General features: G+C 32.1%; 1 protein-coding gene and 1 pseudogene across 1 annotated transcript; both read right to left on the bottom strand.

Annotated features, from left to right (window-relative positions):
• Positions 1–8,914: 8,914 nt before the first annotated feature.
• LOC108986676 lies at positions 8,915–10,217 on the bottom strand (annotated as a pseudogene).
• A 4,710-nt stretch (positions 10,218–14,927) lies between these two features.
• On the bottom strand, positions 14,928–15,572 carry LOC108986675. The gene has a single exon (XM_018959373.1). It carries the CDS (start codon positions 15,570–15,572, stop codon positions 14,928–14,930), a length of 645 nt encoding a protein of 214 aa, XP_018814918.1.
• Positions 15,573–17,905: the final 2,333 nt, after the last annotated feature.

The following is a 17,905-nucleotide window of genomic DNA, read 5'->3' as shown; positions in this document are numbered from 1 at the left end:
AAAAGTCCAAGTATGATCTATGTTTATTCTGTAAAATAATTGAATAATGTGAGATGAGTTATGAGTACTGTAAAAATTATACTATTATGAAAAGAGTAGAGTTTATAATTAAACAATTTTTTTTTAATGTAAATTTTATATTTACATAAAAATAGGATTGAGTTGGCGCCGAGTTAGGTGAGGCATCGGACTTCAAAGGTCCCAAATAATGATATTTGTTTAGTCCTGAGATGAGAAACAGTGCTAGAAAAATAGAGATGGAACACATTCTAAAGGGTTTCTTCTCTATGGCGTTTTAATGGAGTCTCCGCCATAAGAGAAAAGGCTCTCAATGCAAAAAAGAAAGAAATTGGAAGAGATGAGTACAAAGGTTGCAAAGGTAATGGAGGGGGGAGAGAGAGAAAGAGAGAGAGTAAAAGGCAAAGGATGAACCAAACCACTCAAAACTTTAGCTTCTCAAGGCATATCAATGCCTAGAAATAGTGAAGCTTTACAAGAGATGTAAGATATGAAAGACAATGAAAAATGGTGTCAGAGCCAATAAAAAAAAGTTGCGAGAGTCTCATACTCGTACGCATTAACTTCCGTGGCAAGTTTATAGAGTCGGTAGAATTAACAGATCCGACATTAGACGGGTTGTGAATCGATTTGTAATGACCCGTCATATTGTTGGACGGATAGGATAGAATACATCAGACCAATCCATTCGTCAGCCCATGTGCACAGCCCTAGTACCCGCTAGGGCTGTGCATAAAACATTAGGATCCGATCCGTCCGTCCGTCTGTGCGACCCGACCCGACCCGACCCGACCCAAAAAAACGGGTTGAAAGTAACTTACGGGTCGAACCCGTTGAAACCGACATCGCTTTAAGTCGTATACGAAAATGTTCGAACTGAAGCTAGAAGATAAAAAACCCTAGCCTCCATCAAGAACAACATTTGCGGTCTCTGCGGCTTCCATCACCGGACTCTACGTTGCCATCAAGAACAATGTCGACGTCGAGTCCTTGCTTGAGAAATTGTGCATGGGTGGTGTCACCAAGGATCACGCTCCCCCTGAAGATTCTTCTTCTTCTTCTTCTTGTTCCGAGTTTGTGGTCGAAAACGAGACAGTGAGAGATGGCTGAGATTTCGTAGAAGGTTCTGTTGTCAGAAACATTTTAGGGGGTTCTTGTGTTTTTTACCAATGTACAAGGAGAAAAAGGTGTGCTTTTTGTTTTTCTGTGGATTTGTTAAGTTTTTTTTTTTCCCTACTTTCCTGTTTAGTATTAACCATATAGCCATTGCAGTGGTGCTATTTGTTCTTTTCTCAAAAGATTCTAAAGCTCGATGCTTTTCTTTGCCTTTGTGTTTTCATAGATGTTTGGGTCAGGTTTAGAAGTGGAATCGATTGGTTCTGTTTGTATTGATATGATCGGATTGTATAGGGATAATGGGATTTTTAAGGTTTTTTTGGATTTGATCGAACTGCTCTGTAACAATGGTGTACTCTGTAACAATGGCTGTTTCCGATTGGGGTTCCCATTACCTCCTTCCAATCTCGGGTCGGGTCGGCCCATATCAAATCGATCCGTTCTTGGGTCGGGTAAAGTCGGGTCGGCCCCAAAGATGAACCGGGTTGGTCGGGTTGCAGCCCTAGTACCCGCTCTCGCCAATTGCCTTTGTGTATTTATATGGTGGGGGACACAAAGATCGCCTAATGAGTTGGCCACGCGATTCGTGAGGTGAGGCTGGAAAATAACGAGGTACCCAGACATTTTTTTCTACCAAGTGATGCGGTGCGCATCATGCGTAGAGATTGGCACGTTTACATTTTGGATCAATACAATTGTTTTTTAAAGATATTTTCAGTTATTTTTTTTTTCAAACATCACTTACGTATAAAATATTTTTTAATTTTTAATTTTTTTATCTAATTATTACTTAATCATCATAATTTCTTCAAACTCTTAAACAAAATATAAAAAATAAGAAAATTTTTACTCAGCAGCCATACACCACATACATGCTTAAAGAGAAAAATAAAAATAAAATCAAGTGTGGTGTAGTTCTGAGGGGAAGAACTCAAAAAATAATACTACTTTCTCTAATTTCAAATAAATTATATTAAAATATATATTTAAAGAATTTTTAACTTTATAATATTTTTATTCAATTTTTTTCCTTTTATTTTCTAAAATTTAATAAAATATATTAACTCAAATCATTTTACTATTATTCATAGATATATTGAGATATTCTAAATATCCAAACGGACCCTTAATTACAAAAACATAATAATTACTTAATAAAATAATATTAAATATAGTTTTAAGATATGCAAATTTTATGTATTTCATTTGAAAAAATTGAGATCGACAATTAAAAAATAATTTTTTTACGTAAATTATAAATTTATCTATTTTTTTCAAACTAAGTGTACAAGACTTTTGCATTCTAACATTATAAATATTATTTCTCTAATTAATAATATATATTCAATTAAGTCTTTTATTGAATAATTTAAAAACTCACGTAACTGATCCCTAAAAGACAAATAGAACTGATTGTCGGCAATTTAAAGGCAACTTATATTTTTTTTCTATCAGATCTATCTTCTCCATCGCCTTTCTCCCTTTCTTTCCGCTCTTTCTGATCCTCAGGAGTATTTTGGTCCCTCTCTATTTCTACCGTATAGAAATTCTTCATTTAATCCGACATAAATGTTTATTTTTTTTATAATATATGCAAGTTTGGTACAGTATTTTTCTTTTTCTTTGTCTTTTTTAAAAAGTGAGACTTATTATAAAATAAATAAACTATTTTGGGTTGATCTAAACTTTTATAATGAGTTTCATTTTCATTTTATTTACAGTTTTTACTTGAGAATTGTATGTGTAGGTCCTTTATTAAATGAGAAAAAATACCATTTTTAAGTGGGATATTTTTGTAATTTTAAAAAATTTTAAATATAGAATTGCCTAGGCTTGCATTGCAATTCTTAAATAGGGACTGTACGTAGCATTGCTCATCGAAAGAATCCTCTTGACAACAATCTCGTCAAAGCCAAATCTTTCGCCGCATATGCCGTTGGTATAAATAACCTTTTGGAAAATGCTGGATCTCTCGTGGGGTCTTAGAGCATTAGCATTAGATTCATTAAATTTGTCTTTAAATTTTGATAAAAAGTACATATTTTTCATATATCTAAAACTTCTTTATCCATAACTCCATATTGAATTAGCTATTGAATTCATCAAAATAATAATATAATATTATTTTTTTAATAATAATATTTTTTTTTCATATTTTATAATTACACTAATTATATATTAATTAATAATTTAATTTAATTCTTACATTATTATTACAAGATAGTTAGAGATTAAACGTGAATAAAAAGGACCATTGAAAATTAAAAGTGAATAAAAAATATATTTGATGAGTGAACAGTAGCTCTTCAAATTTGAAGAAACCTATAAATTTATTGTAGCTCAAAGTTTTACATTTATCTCTTTGGCTAATCTAATACAGTTATCTTTTGATGAAATTCATCATATTTTACATTTGGCTAGGCTTTTGATGAATCCAATGTCAATGCTCTTAAGTATGTTTTTATGTGTTTTTTTTTAAATTGTTTTTTATATAAATTTTTTAATAATTTTAAATATTTTAAAAAAATTATAATATTATTAAAAAGTATTTTCTTAATCATAAAGTAAAATAAAAAATTATAAAAAAAATATTTTTTATAATTTTTTATTTTATTTCGTGATTAAATAAATATTTTTTTAAAATTTTTTATTTTATTTCGTGATTAAATAAATATTTTTTTAATAATTTTTATTTTACTTTCATTAAGAAAATATTTTTTTAATAATATTCTAAATTTATTTTATTTTTTTAAAATATTTAAAAATATTAAAAAATTTATATAAAAATAACTTTAAAAAAAATACATATAAAAAAATACTACACCCCAGCGGAACTGTAGCACTACTCTAACCTTTTTTTTTCTTTGCAATGCTTGTGTTGGTTCTTTCACTTCCTCTAAAATGCTTACCTTTTGCATACCACATTTTATAGCATTTTGACAGAAAGAGGAGGAAGAAAGTGTTTGATAAGTGAGAAAAGTTGTTTAATTAATTATTTGGGGATTGTGATTGTTGCCAATATGCAAGATTGGATTTTTTTTTTTTTTTCTAGAGTTCTCTTGGTATGAAGTAGGATGGATCTCTCTCACCCTCCCAAAATAATTTTAGAGTTTGTGTAAAAGATTTTTATCCATATGCACACACCAATATTCAAGTCCCATTAATTTCAAATCTCGTATGGCATAGGTTGATTTAGACCATTCATGCAACGTGTCATAACAGATTTAACAAATCTTAAATAATTTTAGTATTCAAGTACTTCGCATAATAATTCAATTAAAACGCGTGACATAATCAATGTGAACCAAGATGAGAAATCTAGACTAAATAATAATATTACTGATTTTTACAGATAGAATGAAATTTATATAATAGGGAGAGGTTTAGATCCAAAAACGAGGGAAGATATAAATGAAATCTGTTTTTATTGTAATAACCTAATTCTGGGAGACAAAAAGTAAAGCCAAAATGAGAGGAGAACATGACTTTTAATTGATGAATAAAAGATGAGTAGGTGAAATCTTTCTCCTTTTATCATTGATTACTACATTGAATTTGTGGCCATCATTAGAAGCGAAGGAAGGAAGGAATCCATCCAAAAAGAATGGAATAGACGTGTTTTAATCATTAAAATCCACCGCCACCTTTGAAATTTAGATACACACTTCAGCCTATCACAACTAACTAATTTTCCCCTATAAGGTCATATTTGTTGACAAACATGTCGCTCAGGCAACTTGGTACCGTTTCTTACATCTATTGGTTGCCTCAAAAGAAAGGACAAAAAAAAAAAACAAAACAAAACCAGTAATAATATAATTAAAGGAGCATATATATTGATACCGTCGTGATGATACGAACTCAACATGCATGCATGCATGCATGCATGGGGACAATAATTCTGGATATATATATATATATATATATATATATATATATATATAAGATATGATATGAAAGGACGATGATATTCAACGAAAACCAGTAGAAAGAAAAACTTTCAAAGGTTTTCATGCATGACAATGACCAAACAACATGAATTATGACGCGTAATACTACTGTCTAATTAAAGAAAAAAACCCACAAAAATATGGACGAAGAGTACTTCTGTCTAATTGCTTTTATATGTAATTAAAAGTCCAAGTATGATCTATGTTTATTCTGTAAAATAATTGAATAATGTGAGATCAGTTATGAGTACTGTAAAAATTATACTATTTTGAAAAGAGTAGAGTTTATAATTAAATAATTAATTTTTTTTTAATGTAGATTTTATATTTATTTATCTTTTTTTTTAAAATGTATGTGATTGTTGCACAACTATTATATTTAACATTACTCAAAATAATTATTAAAAATAGAAAAATACTAGTGAAAAGCTTCAAAGTTTTCGATCAAAATTGTCATTCGAATATTTTAGTTTTTTTTATTTAATAATTAAAAAATGATTATTAATAAAATTATATTTTATTCTTAATTATTAAAGATGTTAAAAAAAGTATTAAAAAAATTAAAATGCACTAGCAGTAAGTGTACTTATAAATATCTTGTGAAAACGAACCAGCAGACAACCTAATAAAACAAATAAATGAATAAATTTCATTAATTTCCATTTTAGTATAGATGGTTCTATTATGCCGCCCAAGTTTAATAGTTGGGTGTGTTCTTAGTGTAAATTCTACTTTTAAACATTTAAAACAATATCAATACACTAATAATCATTTCCTTAACTATTAAATAAAAAATTAAAAAAATAAATAAAATACTTGAGTGGTCCAATTGATGCATCAAACACAAACGACATGGTATCATTTTCCTTTTACGATATTGTTAATGTCATATTTCGTACGCTTTTGAGCCAGGTTCTAGCAACTCAAGCCTTCAAAGCTGGACCTGCGAAAATGAAGAAGAAAACAGATGAGAAAGGGCAGCCATGGGCCGAGGAGTCTCTGATGCCAAAGTCAGTAAAGTATTTTAGAAGTTTACAAATAATTAGAGAGTCTAGAGACCATAGACAAGAGAGTTTTTCGTACTTGAAAATTGCTATTTATACCGAGAGTCTAGGGGGACAGATCGTACCTGCCCCTGTAGAGTCCATGTCATTTTTACTGTTCTTTTCGTCAGAGTCTTTTAAATGCGGCGTGCCTTTTTTACAGTGCCATTAATGTGGTGTGTTGCTCGGGTAGTAGTGCCATTAATGCAGTGTGGCTCCCTGATGTGCTTTACTCTGTTAGTGTCTTCGGTGGTCCGTCGATGTTCCGATGTCAAAAGATCAAAAGTTTTTCACCTTTCCTGTTCTGTCATGTACGAGTTCCCATGAGAGAGATGCGGTCAAGCGGCGTCAGGCCTGTCTGTCCCATTAGCCATCATTGTCTACTTTTCCATGCAGACAAATTGTTTCGTGAGAAAGTTTGGGCCCTAGGATTAGGTATCGGGATGAAACCCATTATTTTTTACCGAACGTCCAGTAGTCATATGAGTGAGGGAGAAATCCCCTTATAGATACTATATTTAGTACTTGCTTATCTCATATTATTCATATAGCCTTAAGTTGTACTAATATGACGCGCTCTTATTAAAAAATAGTGAATCACCATTTAAAGGTAGGATTTTAATGTGATTATTATATTTATTCATTTTTTTTTTTAACGAATTATAAGGGAATTGCATATGGTAGTAGAAATAGTTTCTCTAACAATTATGGGTGGGAAGAACAAAATTTAGAGAAAACAGTACCATTTATGTTAAAGTTATTACATCAATGCAATTAAATAGTACCATTACTCGTAATAATTATTAGTTGAGTTAAATAATCTGGGTTGCTATTTACTACATTGGGAGTCGGTGATAAGTTATTCGAGTAGTCGTGGGGCTGATCCTGCTCTTCGCCATGGGGAGACAAGACAGCCTTTATTTCGACCCATCCCTCTTGGTCTGCAAGAAGGTAGGTTGTTCAGACAGTTTGAGACTATACTCGCTAGGCCTGCACACCGACCCAACCAAACCATTTTTTGGTCCGAACCGACCTAACCTGTGAAAATTGGGTTGGGTCGAAACTATTCTGCTTCTCCTCGTTTGTTCCAATGGAGGGCAAATAGCATGGATGATGGCATCATTCCCCTTTCCCAAACGCAGGGGACAACCCAGGTATTTGTAGCGGATCTTGGGGTCTGGGCATAAATGAGATTTTTCTGGGGATTCATTAAACTTTATGGTATGATCAGCACAAAACAAAGAGAATCTTGACGAAATCGCAACTTGAGGCGTAACTTGGAGGCCGGCAAAGGTTCACTAATCATCATTTGTCTGGCTAACTACAATCTTCCGAAGCCGCACGTGAAGCCCATCGGAGTTCGAACAACCGCCGAAGAGAGCAACACAGCCTTTTCTTTGCTATCTCAAAAGGGCTTAAACTTCAATTCATTTAGTTAGTTAGGGACCCATTTGCAACCTCAAAGAATCGCTCTCTTGGGTCCATTTTCAAACCACCTTCTTACATAGAAATGACGTTTCTTGTACCACAGCCCTGCCACACACAAAGCACCAGCACCGGCCAACACTCAAATCACTATTTCTGCCTTCTGTCCGGCACTCAACTCCCCAGGAGAGACCCATATTTTCAGAAATTGATTGGATGCCATTACAGGATCAGGCGGAGTAGTAGAAATAGTAGGCAGAACATGATTATAATTAGGAACCGACGGAAGTGAGGCGGGTGTTGAGTTGGTGCCAGGTCAGGTGAGGCATCGGACTTCAAAGGTCCCAAATAAGGATATTTGTTCAAGCCTGAGAAGAGAAACAGTGCTAGAAAAATAGAGATGGAACACATTCTAAAGGGTTTCTTCTCTATGGCGTTTTAATGGAGTCTCCGCCATAAGAGATAAGGCTCTCAATGCAAAAAAAAAAAAGAAATTGGAAGAGATGAGTACAAAGGGGGCAAAGGCAACGGAGAGAGAGAGAGAGAGAGAGAGAGAGAGAGAGAGAGAGAGAGAGAGAGAGAGAGAGAGAGAGAGAGAGAGCAAAGGATGGACCAGACCACTCAAAACTTGAGCTTCTCAAGGCATATCAACAGCTAAAAATAGTGAAACTTTACAGAAGATGTAAGATATGAAAGATAATGAAAAATGGTGTAAGAGCCAATAAAAAAAAGTTGCGAGTCTCGTACTTGTACGCATTAATTTCCGTGACAAGTTTTATAGAGTTAGTAGAATTAACAAATCTAACATTAGGCAGATTGTGAATCGATTTATAATGACCCGTCATATTGTTAAACAAATAGGATTAGGGGTGTTCATCCTGGTTCCAACCTGGGAACCCGGGTATACACAGACCGGAACCCGGACCGGATTGGTCCGGATCAGACCCGGGCCAGAACCCGGATGAATCCGGACTTTTGAAACCCGAAAATCTGAATTCTGGGTTGTACCCGTTTTTTTTTTAATTATATATATAAAGGGCCTAGAAGCATAATTTTTTTTTATAAAAGCCTATAATTAAAATGTTGAAAAGCATAATTCTTCTATATTTATTAAAACATTTTTTAAAGTGTTGAAAAGCATAATGTTTTATAAAAGCATATATTTACGAAAAAAATTTCTGAGTCATCATTCAAAAACATAATACTAACATTTTCCAGAATAATAAAAATATATAAAAATGAAAAACTAAAATGCATGCAATCCAATATATATTACACTATTTTGTTATTTACACATTACATTATATTGAAAAATACAAAATTACAATATATGAAGTACAAAATCAGTAACAATGATTTAATCTAAAACCAAACAGCAACTTCAAGTGATTGGACTGAGAGATCCTGCAAAAAAAAGAAAAAAATGTCAAGTCAAAAAGTGTTCAGGAACGAAAGAAATATTTCATTCCATCTACCTTGTAGTCATCATGCTTCTCAAAGAACATTTTCCACAAAAATGAGCTATTTTATAAAGCAAGCATGAGTTCTTCCGTGTATACCTTCTGTTGCCTGTATTTCATGCGTATAGCACTTAGAGGACAACAGTTAGTGTTCAACTGTAAATCTTACATAGCAAGAACTGTGTACTTCAAATCTGATGCTTTGTAAGAGGTATAGTGTTCTAGAGTTGGATTCTGCAAGATGCATGAATGAATTCATATTCAGGAGCTAATCTACTACACAGAAAGTAGACAAACAAATAAAGGAGAAAATGCAAACCCATGGGTGACTTGATTGATCTAACGTCCATCTCGCAAGAAATACAGCTGATGCAAGGAAGGAAATCCAAGAAGCCATTGTCAATTAAGGTGAGTTCAGCTAAATAGTTGGCCAAGTACTCCATCTCAAGACTAGGGGTCTGCAAGTTTTTTTCCAATTAGACATGTAAAAAGTATTCTGAATGTTCAAGTCAAGAGTGCGTAGCATTTTCCTGATCCAAGACCAAGAATGGCATAAATAACCATGTTACCTTGTAAGAAGCCACTGCTGCTCGAAGAGATCTCCTGCAAAACAAACTCAGAAATGCATTAGGAATTTGAAAATATATACTGCAACGATAAGCAATATATTTGTCAACGTTGGATAAGCTGAAGTACTTGAAAAAAGTTTTGGCAGTGGGTGCAAATACTTGAAAGCCAAAATACTTTAACACTCGAATCTCCAGTTCCAATACCTGCCCATGCTCTATGCAACAAAAAGGAATTGTTTTCAAAAAAATAGATTAGAAAATAAATTACATATGGAGGAAATAATCTAGTGGGAGAAAGAAAAACTAAGCGAACACTGACATCGTTTTGTTGGGACCTAATTCTAACAGCAATTCAATAAACTGAGGTCTAGATGAATTTGAATGTATTAAAGACATGACTCTAGATGGTTGATGGATTATATTATAACTTTCTGTAAATCAACACAATGCACAGGAATAACTAACTTTATAAAATGAAAAATACTCTATGTAGCTAAGTTAGAATGTCTTGAGGCATTACATAATAAATATTACCTAAAACATCAATAATGACCTAAAACCAGATATAATTGGCTTCTCAGCTAGCCTCCTCCAATCCACATGTTGCACCATCCAATCAAAGCAAAGAGAAGCCATTATAGATAAATAATATAATCAGCAGTAGAACAAATGTTTGAGAATGCTACATTTTTACTAGGACACGAGTTTAGTATCAAATCTGTTATAAGAAAACTTATGCCCACGATCTAGATCTCACAAACCCAGATCTAACCCATAAAAATACTACACAAATATTACTCCATTCAAACATCTACATCAAAATAAACCCAAAAACAACAGCGAGAACAAAAACTCAATCGCAGAAATCAAGCCAAGACCAAAAAAAATAGCAGATCTAGCAAAATAATAGCATATAACAGACCCAAATAAATAAATAAAAACCCCACGTTTAAAAACAAACCCAAAAAAAAAACCCTAATCCTATCTCACATGCTTACAGATCTAAACACTTAAAAAAAAATCAGATTTGAAAGTGTAAATACGAACCTTCGGTTTGTCAAGAACTAACACAGAGAACATAATTTGGTTTTTGTCAAGTAGAAGACGACGGCCACGAGGAACAAATATTCGATCGGCAAGGGAAGAGTGACAGGAGGTAGGGTTTCAGCACGAGAGAGAGAGAGAGAGAGAGAGAGAGAGAGAGAGAGAGAGAGAGAAGAAGAAGAAGAAGAAGAAGAAGAAGATGACGGAGCCACGACCAATAAGTGAGAAACTCAAAGCAAAGAGAGAAGAGAAGAAGACAACGGAACCACAAGTGAGAAACAGAAACTCGAAGAGAAGAGAGAGTGAGAGAGAAGGGACGGGATGAGTCGATGACCTAAGGAAATTGAGAGAGAGAGTGAAAACAGAGTGAAACCAATCCGGAACCCGCTTTAAACACCCGCATCTGGACCGTATAGGTCCGGGTTTTATAATCCGGATTTCGGCTCCGGGCCAAAACCCGGAACCGGTATCCGGATTCCAGACCGGGCCGGAAAAAAAATCCGACCCGAATGAACAGTCTTAGATAGGATAGAATAAATCGGACCAATCAATTCGTCGGCCCATGTGCACAGCCCTCGTACCCGCTCTCGCCAATTGCCTTTGTGTATTTATATGGTGGGGGACACAAAGATCGCCTAATGAATTGGCCACGTGATTCGTGAGGTGAGGCTGGAAAATAACGAGGTAGCCAGACATTTTTTTCTATCGCGTGATGCGGTGCACGTCATGCCTAGAGATTGGCACGTTTACATTTTGGATCAATACAATTGTTTTTTAAAAATTTCAGATATTTTCAGTTATTTTTTTTTTCAAACATCACTTACGTATAAAATATTTTTTAATTTTTAATTTTTTTTATCTAATTATTACTTAATCATCATAATTTTTTCAAACTCTTAAACAAAATATAAAAAATAAGAAAATTTCTACTCAGCAGCCATACACCACATACCTGCTTAAAGAGAAAAATAAAAATAAAAATAAAATCAAGTGTGGTGTAGTTCTGAGGGGAAGAATTCAAAAAATAATACTACTTTCTCTAATTTCAAATAAATTATATTAAAATATATATTTAAAGAATTTTTAACTTTATAATATTTTTATTCAATTTTTTTCTTTTATTTTCTAAAATTTAATAAAATATATTAACTCAAATCATTTTACTATTATTCATAGATATATTGAGATATTCTAAATATCTAAACGGATCCTTAATTACAAAAACATAATAATTAGTTAATAAAATAATATTAAATATAATTTTAAGATATGTAAATTTTGTGTATTTCATTTGAAAAAATTGAGATCGATAATTAAAAAATAATTTTTTCACGCAAATTATAAATTTATCTATTTTTTTAAACTGAGTGTACAAGACTTTTGCATTCTAATATTATAAATATTATTTCTCTAATTAATAATATATATTCAATTAAGTGTTTTATTGAATAATTTAAAAACTCACGTAACTGATCCCTAAAAGACAAATAGAACTGATTGTCGGCAATTTAAAGGCAACTTATATTTTTTTTCTATCAGATCTATCTTCTCCATCGCCTTTCTCCCTTTCTTTCCGCTCTTTCTGATCCTCAGGAGTATTTTGGTCCCTCTCTATTTCTACCGTATAGAAATTCTTCATTTAATCCGACATAAATGTTTATTTTTTTTATAATATATGCAAGTTTGGTACAGTATTTTTCTTTTTCTTTGTCTTTTTTAAAAAGTGAGACTTATTATAAAATAAATAAACTATTTTGGGTTGATCTAAACTTTTATAATGAGTTTCATTTTCTTTTTCAAAAGAGGTACAAATAATTTTCCTTTCCAATATGTCTCTATTTATTTTTGTTTTCTGATGGTTTTTCTGAAAGTAGAAAATTAAAGAGAATTAAATTATGGTAGCGTTCTAAATCTTGTTTTCCTGGCGTCAAATCAGTACGTAGATATTTAGTTTAGGAGGATGCGGCCTCATTTGTTTTAAGTTGAATTGAGTTAAGATAAAAGTTAAAAATTAAATAAAATATTGTTAGAATATATCTTTTTAATATTATTTTTATTTTAAGATTTAAAAATTTTAAATAGTATATTTTATTTTGTAAAAATTTAAAAAATTATAATTATTAAATAAAATAAGATGAGATGAGATAAAAATAATTATGAAAACAAATAAAGCGAGTTTTGAGTTTTTGGTCCGATCGATCTCGTCATTAAAATGTTCACAAGCGAGAGTACGTGTTTGAACAACAGGTTTGCTTGCTGCGTGATTCAAAAGACAACTGGCCGGCCCATGCTGTATATGCAGGCATGGTGGAATGTATGCAGCACAAGTATCGAAAGAGAGAAATTTTATTTACAGTCTTTATTTAAAGATTGTATATATAAATTTTTTATTAAATGAAAAAAAATATTATTTTAAAAGAGATATTTTTATAATTTTAAAAAATTAATATAAAATTGTTGCATTGCAATTCTAAATAAAGACTGTATATAATATTGCTCATCAAAAAAATCCTCTTGACAACAATCTCGTCAAAGCAAAATCTTTCGTCGCATATGCCGTTTGTATAAATAACTTTTTGGAAAATGCTGGATCTCCCATGGGTTTTAGAATATTAGTATTAGATTCATCAAATTTATCTTTAAATTTTAATGAAAAATATATATTTTTCATATATCTAAAATTTTTTTATCCATAACTCCACATTGAATTAGCTATTAAATTTATTAAAATAATAACATAATATTATTATATATAACCTTAGAGTCACTTTCCGAATTAATAAATACTAATGAGCCAATGAATGACTTGAAAGGAGAAAAAGTATGTGGGCCGTGGTCAATAATTGTGTTGGTATTTTCCCAACTGCTAGGACAGTACTGGGGCCGGGGCGCGCCCCGCCAACCGACTCTGAATATTTGAAAGAAAATAAGAGTAATTTGTTTGATATCAATCGGGATTATTTCATGTCATTTTGATATTTTTTTATAATTTTATTTTTAAATATCATTCAAATAAAATATATTATTTAATTTTAAATATTTAATATTTTTATCTAATCATTATAACTCTTCTAAATTTTTAAACAAAAATTAAAAAATATTATAAACTTTTCAAATTTAAAGACAAAAATTATATTCAAAAATTATAACTCTTCTAATCATTATAACTCTTCTAAATTTTCTTGATCTTCTTCTTCTTCTTCTTTTTTTTTCCTTCTTCTCTCCACTTTCATCACTTTTGTATGAATATCCAAATAAATTACAGAATAGTCGAGAGATTTGGTGAACAGTTACAAAAAAGGTAACTGCCAGACTTACCTCCTTTTGCGTTGAGAAAATTAACCGCAAGCAGAGATCAGACTTATACCTCCTCTTTTTCTTCTTCTTCTTCTTTTTTTGTCTTTTCCTCCGATCATACTATGATATCAAAGTTAGGTGGACAATAATCTTGGGGAAGGCTACGGTCTACGGAGGGGACCATTTCAAAGGAAAGTTACACTTTGAAACATGGGTGAAGCAAAGAAACCGAAAAGGATGGGAGAAAAGAAAAAGGCATCTAAATAGTGACAACTGATCACAATTTTATAAGGATTATTTTTGTGGACTGTTAAGGAGACCAAAAATAAAATAAAATTTAATTTGGGAGCAAAAGTTGTTGTAGGCTTCGATAGCCCAGTTCTGTGTATTTGGTCCAATTTAGACCATCTGTTTCTTCCTCTTTACGGTTCATCCTTTGAAAACAAGATCGCTCTCTTTTGTCTGGATAGTGCGACCCTTTTCGGTCTCTTGCTTTGATTCTTTTTCTTGGATCAGAAAGTTGTTATTTTATCAGATTTTCAAAATAATATTTTATTTAATTTTAAACTTTTAAAATATACAAATTTCTTACACTTTATCTTAAAAAAATAGAGATTTATTATTAAAAAATAATTTTTTCACGTAAATTATAAATTTATCTACTTTTTTTCAAACTAAGTGTATAAGACTTATGCATTCTAACATTATAAATATTATTTCTCTAATTAATAATATATATTCAATTAAGTCTTTTATTGAATAATCGATCCCTGATTCAATATATGGGAAGACAGATGAGGACGAGAATGTCCAAAGTCAAACGTACAACTCCATTATTCAACTTTTAACCACAAGAAACATAAGGAAATATTTGCACGACACGTGCTCCAACAATTCCATGCATGACGACTCACGGAAAAAAGGAGGCACACAAGACGAACATATCTGAGAAACGATACCTTGCATAACAACTCGATCTAAATGAGAGAGACGGCTTAAGAAGAATCAGTTTACTTCCTCATCATCGTCCTCCGGAGCAGGCATATTCAGATCGAATCTCGGAGATTTTGGGCCTTTCTCTGGGGGCTGGTTCAGATCGATTCCCTGGCCTCTCGCTGGAGAAGAAGTGGAATCCTTAGCAGCCGAGGGCGCAGGCTCATCACCTTTAGTTCCATCCATGCCACCTGCACCGATCACTTCTGGAGTCATTATCGACATCACGCCCTGAGCCAGAGGGCCTATGCGGCTAGTGCCAGTTCCAGTCGGGGGAGGACACTCCCCACGCCATGGACGCTCAGGATGGATCCTCAAATGCCCATGCAAAGCCTTCCGCAAGTTGAAGTGCTTGCCACAGACGACGCAGTCGATGACGCCCGATGGTGGATCCTCGTTTCGGCCTCTCCGCTTCCTATTAGGACCCTCCAGGGGGCCTCCAACAACATTAACAGCATCAGTACCACCCACAGCCCTAACGTTGTTTCCTCCAATATTACTTCCAGTCTGTTGAGCCCTAGTTGGGAAAATCTTCTGATCAGTTCCTTGCATGGGGGCATCCTCTCCAACAGCACAATCATTAATCTGAGGTTTCGTTTCATGCCCAAGTTGTTGTTGGTCATTGCAGGAGGAGGAGGAATATCCTGGCTTGATCATGATGGATGATTAGAAATGTCAAAAAGTAGCGTACTTGTGACTGAGACGGCTGTAGTGGACAGTGGATATTCCTTTTCTAGAGATGCATGACCGGTGTACTTGCTTCTCTGGAGCATATATAGGCAAAAATTACTATGCCCATTCGCATTAGTTTATCATATACAAAATTATATAAATTTAAAAATTTATTATTCACTCTATAAAATATTTTTTATTCATTATTTTTGTCTCCTCCTATATTTTCTATTTATTATTTATGTAAATTTGGAGATTCATTCTTTCTCTCTCCTCTCCCATTTTTTTATTTTATTATACATGGAATTGTAAATTTGGGTGCATGAGATTATATTAAATAATATATATGAAATAGATGCCATTCCTTCCCTCATTAATATATATGAAAAAGGGAGAGGAGAAATTACAAAAAAAATCTTTGACTCGTAGATCTCCTTTGCGGTCGGAGACCTGACAAGAATCAAGTTGGTATGATTAGCACTTTCTGATAAGCAATCTGATAAAGATGACGCACGTGTGGTAGCCATTGCTTCCCTCATTAACACGCGGACAAAGTGGGGAGGAGAAATTACAAAAAACACAAGCAATTACCAATATATTTACTAATACATATACGATAAAGTCGTCGCAGGTGTGGTACCCACTGCTTCCCTCGTAAGTGATAGAAAAGTCTTATGATTACGACTGATCACAACGCGTAATTTTTTCTCGAGAGTTGCGCATAGTCCGTACAAGTTGGCACTTTTACTTTTTGATTTTTTATTATTTTACTTTTCATATTTTTTTAATATATTTAAATATTTTTAAAAAAATATCCATATATTCTTAAAATCACTTATTTAATTCTTTCAAGCGAGCAAATGAAGCGGTACAGTAGAGAGGCAAAGTAGTTCTTTCATTTTTTTAAATTTTTACACAAAACAAAATAAGAAATTTATCTATTTTAAATCTCAAAATAAAAATAATATTAAAAAAATATTTTATAATAATATTTTATTTAACTTTCAACTTTTATTTCAATTCATCTCATTTTATCTGTAAAATCAAACGAGGCCTAAGAAATTATTTAAGAGTATTCCTAAATACGGTCTTAAAGTTTGTAAATTCTGCACACTCCCATTGAAAAAACGTAGAGTCTATTATTAAAAAAATAATTTTTTATGCGGATCCTACAATTTTGCACATTTCTTAAAAATAAATACATAAAATTTATGCAAACTAAGGTCTCGTTTGGATACATAAACGTTTCATCTCATATCACAAAATATAATAAATAATTTTATTTTTCAAATATTAAAATATTAATAATATTAAAAAATAATATTTTATTTAATTTTTATCTAAAAATATCTTATCTCATCTTACTATCCAAACAATTCTAAAACTATAAAGAGAAAATATACTTACAACTGTAATTGCGTAACCGTCGCGTAATCGCTTTGAAAAAAATGAATAAAACATGGTATCCACATGAAAAAAATTAATTTTTTAATAGTGAATCCCACTCTTTTTCAAAGCGATTACGCGATGGTTACGTACTTCACGATTATAAGTAGAAGATTAAACAATAATCTTTTCCATATTTCTCATTTGAATTAAATATTTAATGTGTTTTTATTTATTTATTTATGTGTTGTGTATTAAGATAAAAATATGATCTATCAAGATATTAATTAAATACACCTATTTTCGTTCCCTAAAAGTTGATTCAGAGATGAAAACGTGAGTTATCTCAAGCTTCAAACGTCCAACGTTCGTGTTGCGTCTGACAGTCTGTTGACTATCTTCCATTTTCTATTTTTATTTTAATTACAGTTCCCGTGACAGGTGTGCGAAACTGCGAATCCCTTCACCGACATATCTGGAAACGTATTTTTCTAAAGTTTGACTACTGATAGCGACTTGTACTTATAGTTTCTAAAGTAAAAACTATAACACACCAAGGGTACGTTTGGGTGTTGAAAAGTGTTGAGAAGTGTTGAGAATGTTTGTGAATAGTTATGAGTAGAGATTGGAGTGAGTTTGTGGGTCCCATTGAGAATATTTTGAGTTGTTTGGAGGTGTGAAGTATGTTGAGTTGTTGACTTTTAAGTAGGTAGTTGAAAAATGTGTGGGTCCCATAAATATTATAGTGATTTTATTTTTAGTAATAAATATTATAATGATTTTATTATAGTGATTTTTTAATATTAATAAATATTGTAGTGATTTTATTTTACTTTTATATATAATAATGATAAATAGTATAACGATTTTATTTTTAATTTATATATAATTGTGATAAATATTATAATGATTTTATTTATATATATATATAA

The sequence above is a fragment of the Juglans regia genome, chromosome 15 (assembly GCF_001411555.2).
Source record: "Juglans regia cultivar Chandler chromosome 15, Walnut 2.0, whole genome shotgun sequence".
Lineage (NCBI taxonomy): Eukaryota > Viridiplantae > Streptophyta > Magnoliopsida > Fagales > Juglandaceae > Juglans > Juglans regia.
This window is presented reverse-complemented; position numbering and strand designations above follow the sequence as displayed.

What these genes read in the sequence shown, in the direction of transcription:
- LOC108986675 (XM_018959373.1), bottom strand. Translation starts at nt 15,572, where the DNA reads ATGATCAAGCCAGGATATTCCTCCTCCTCCTGCAATGACCAACAACAA.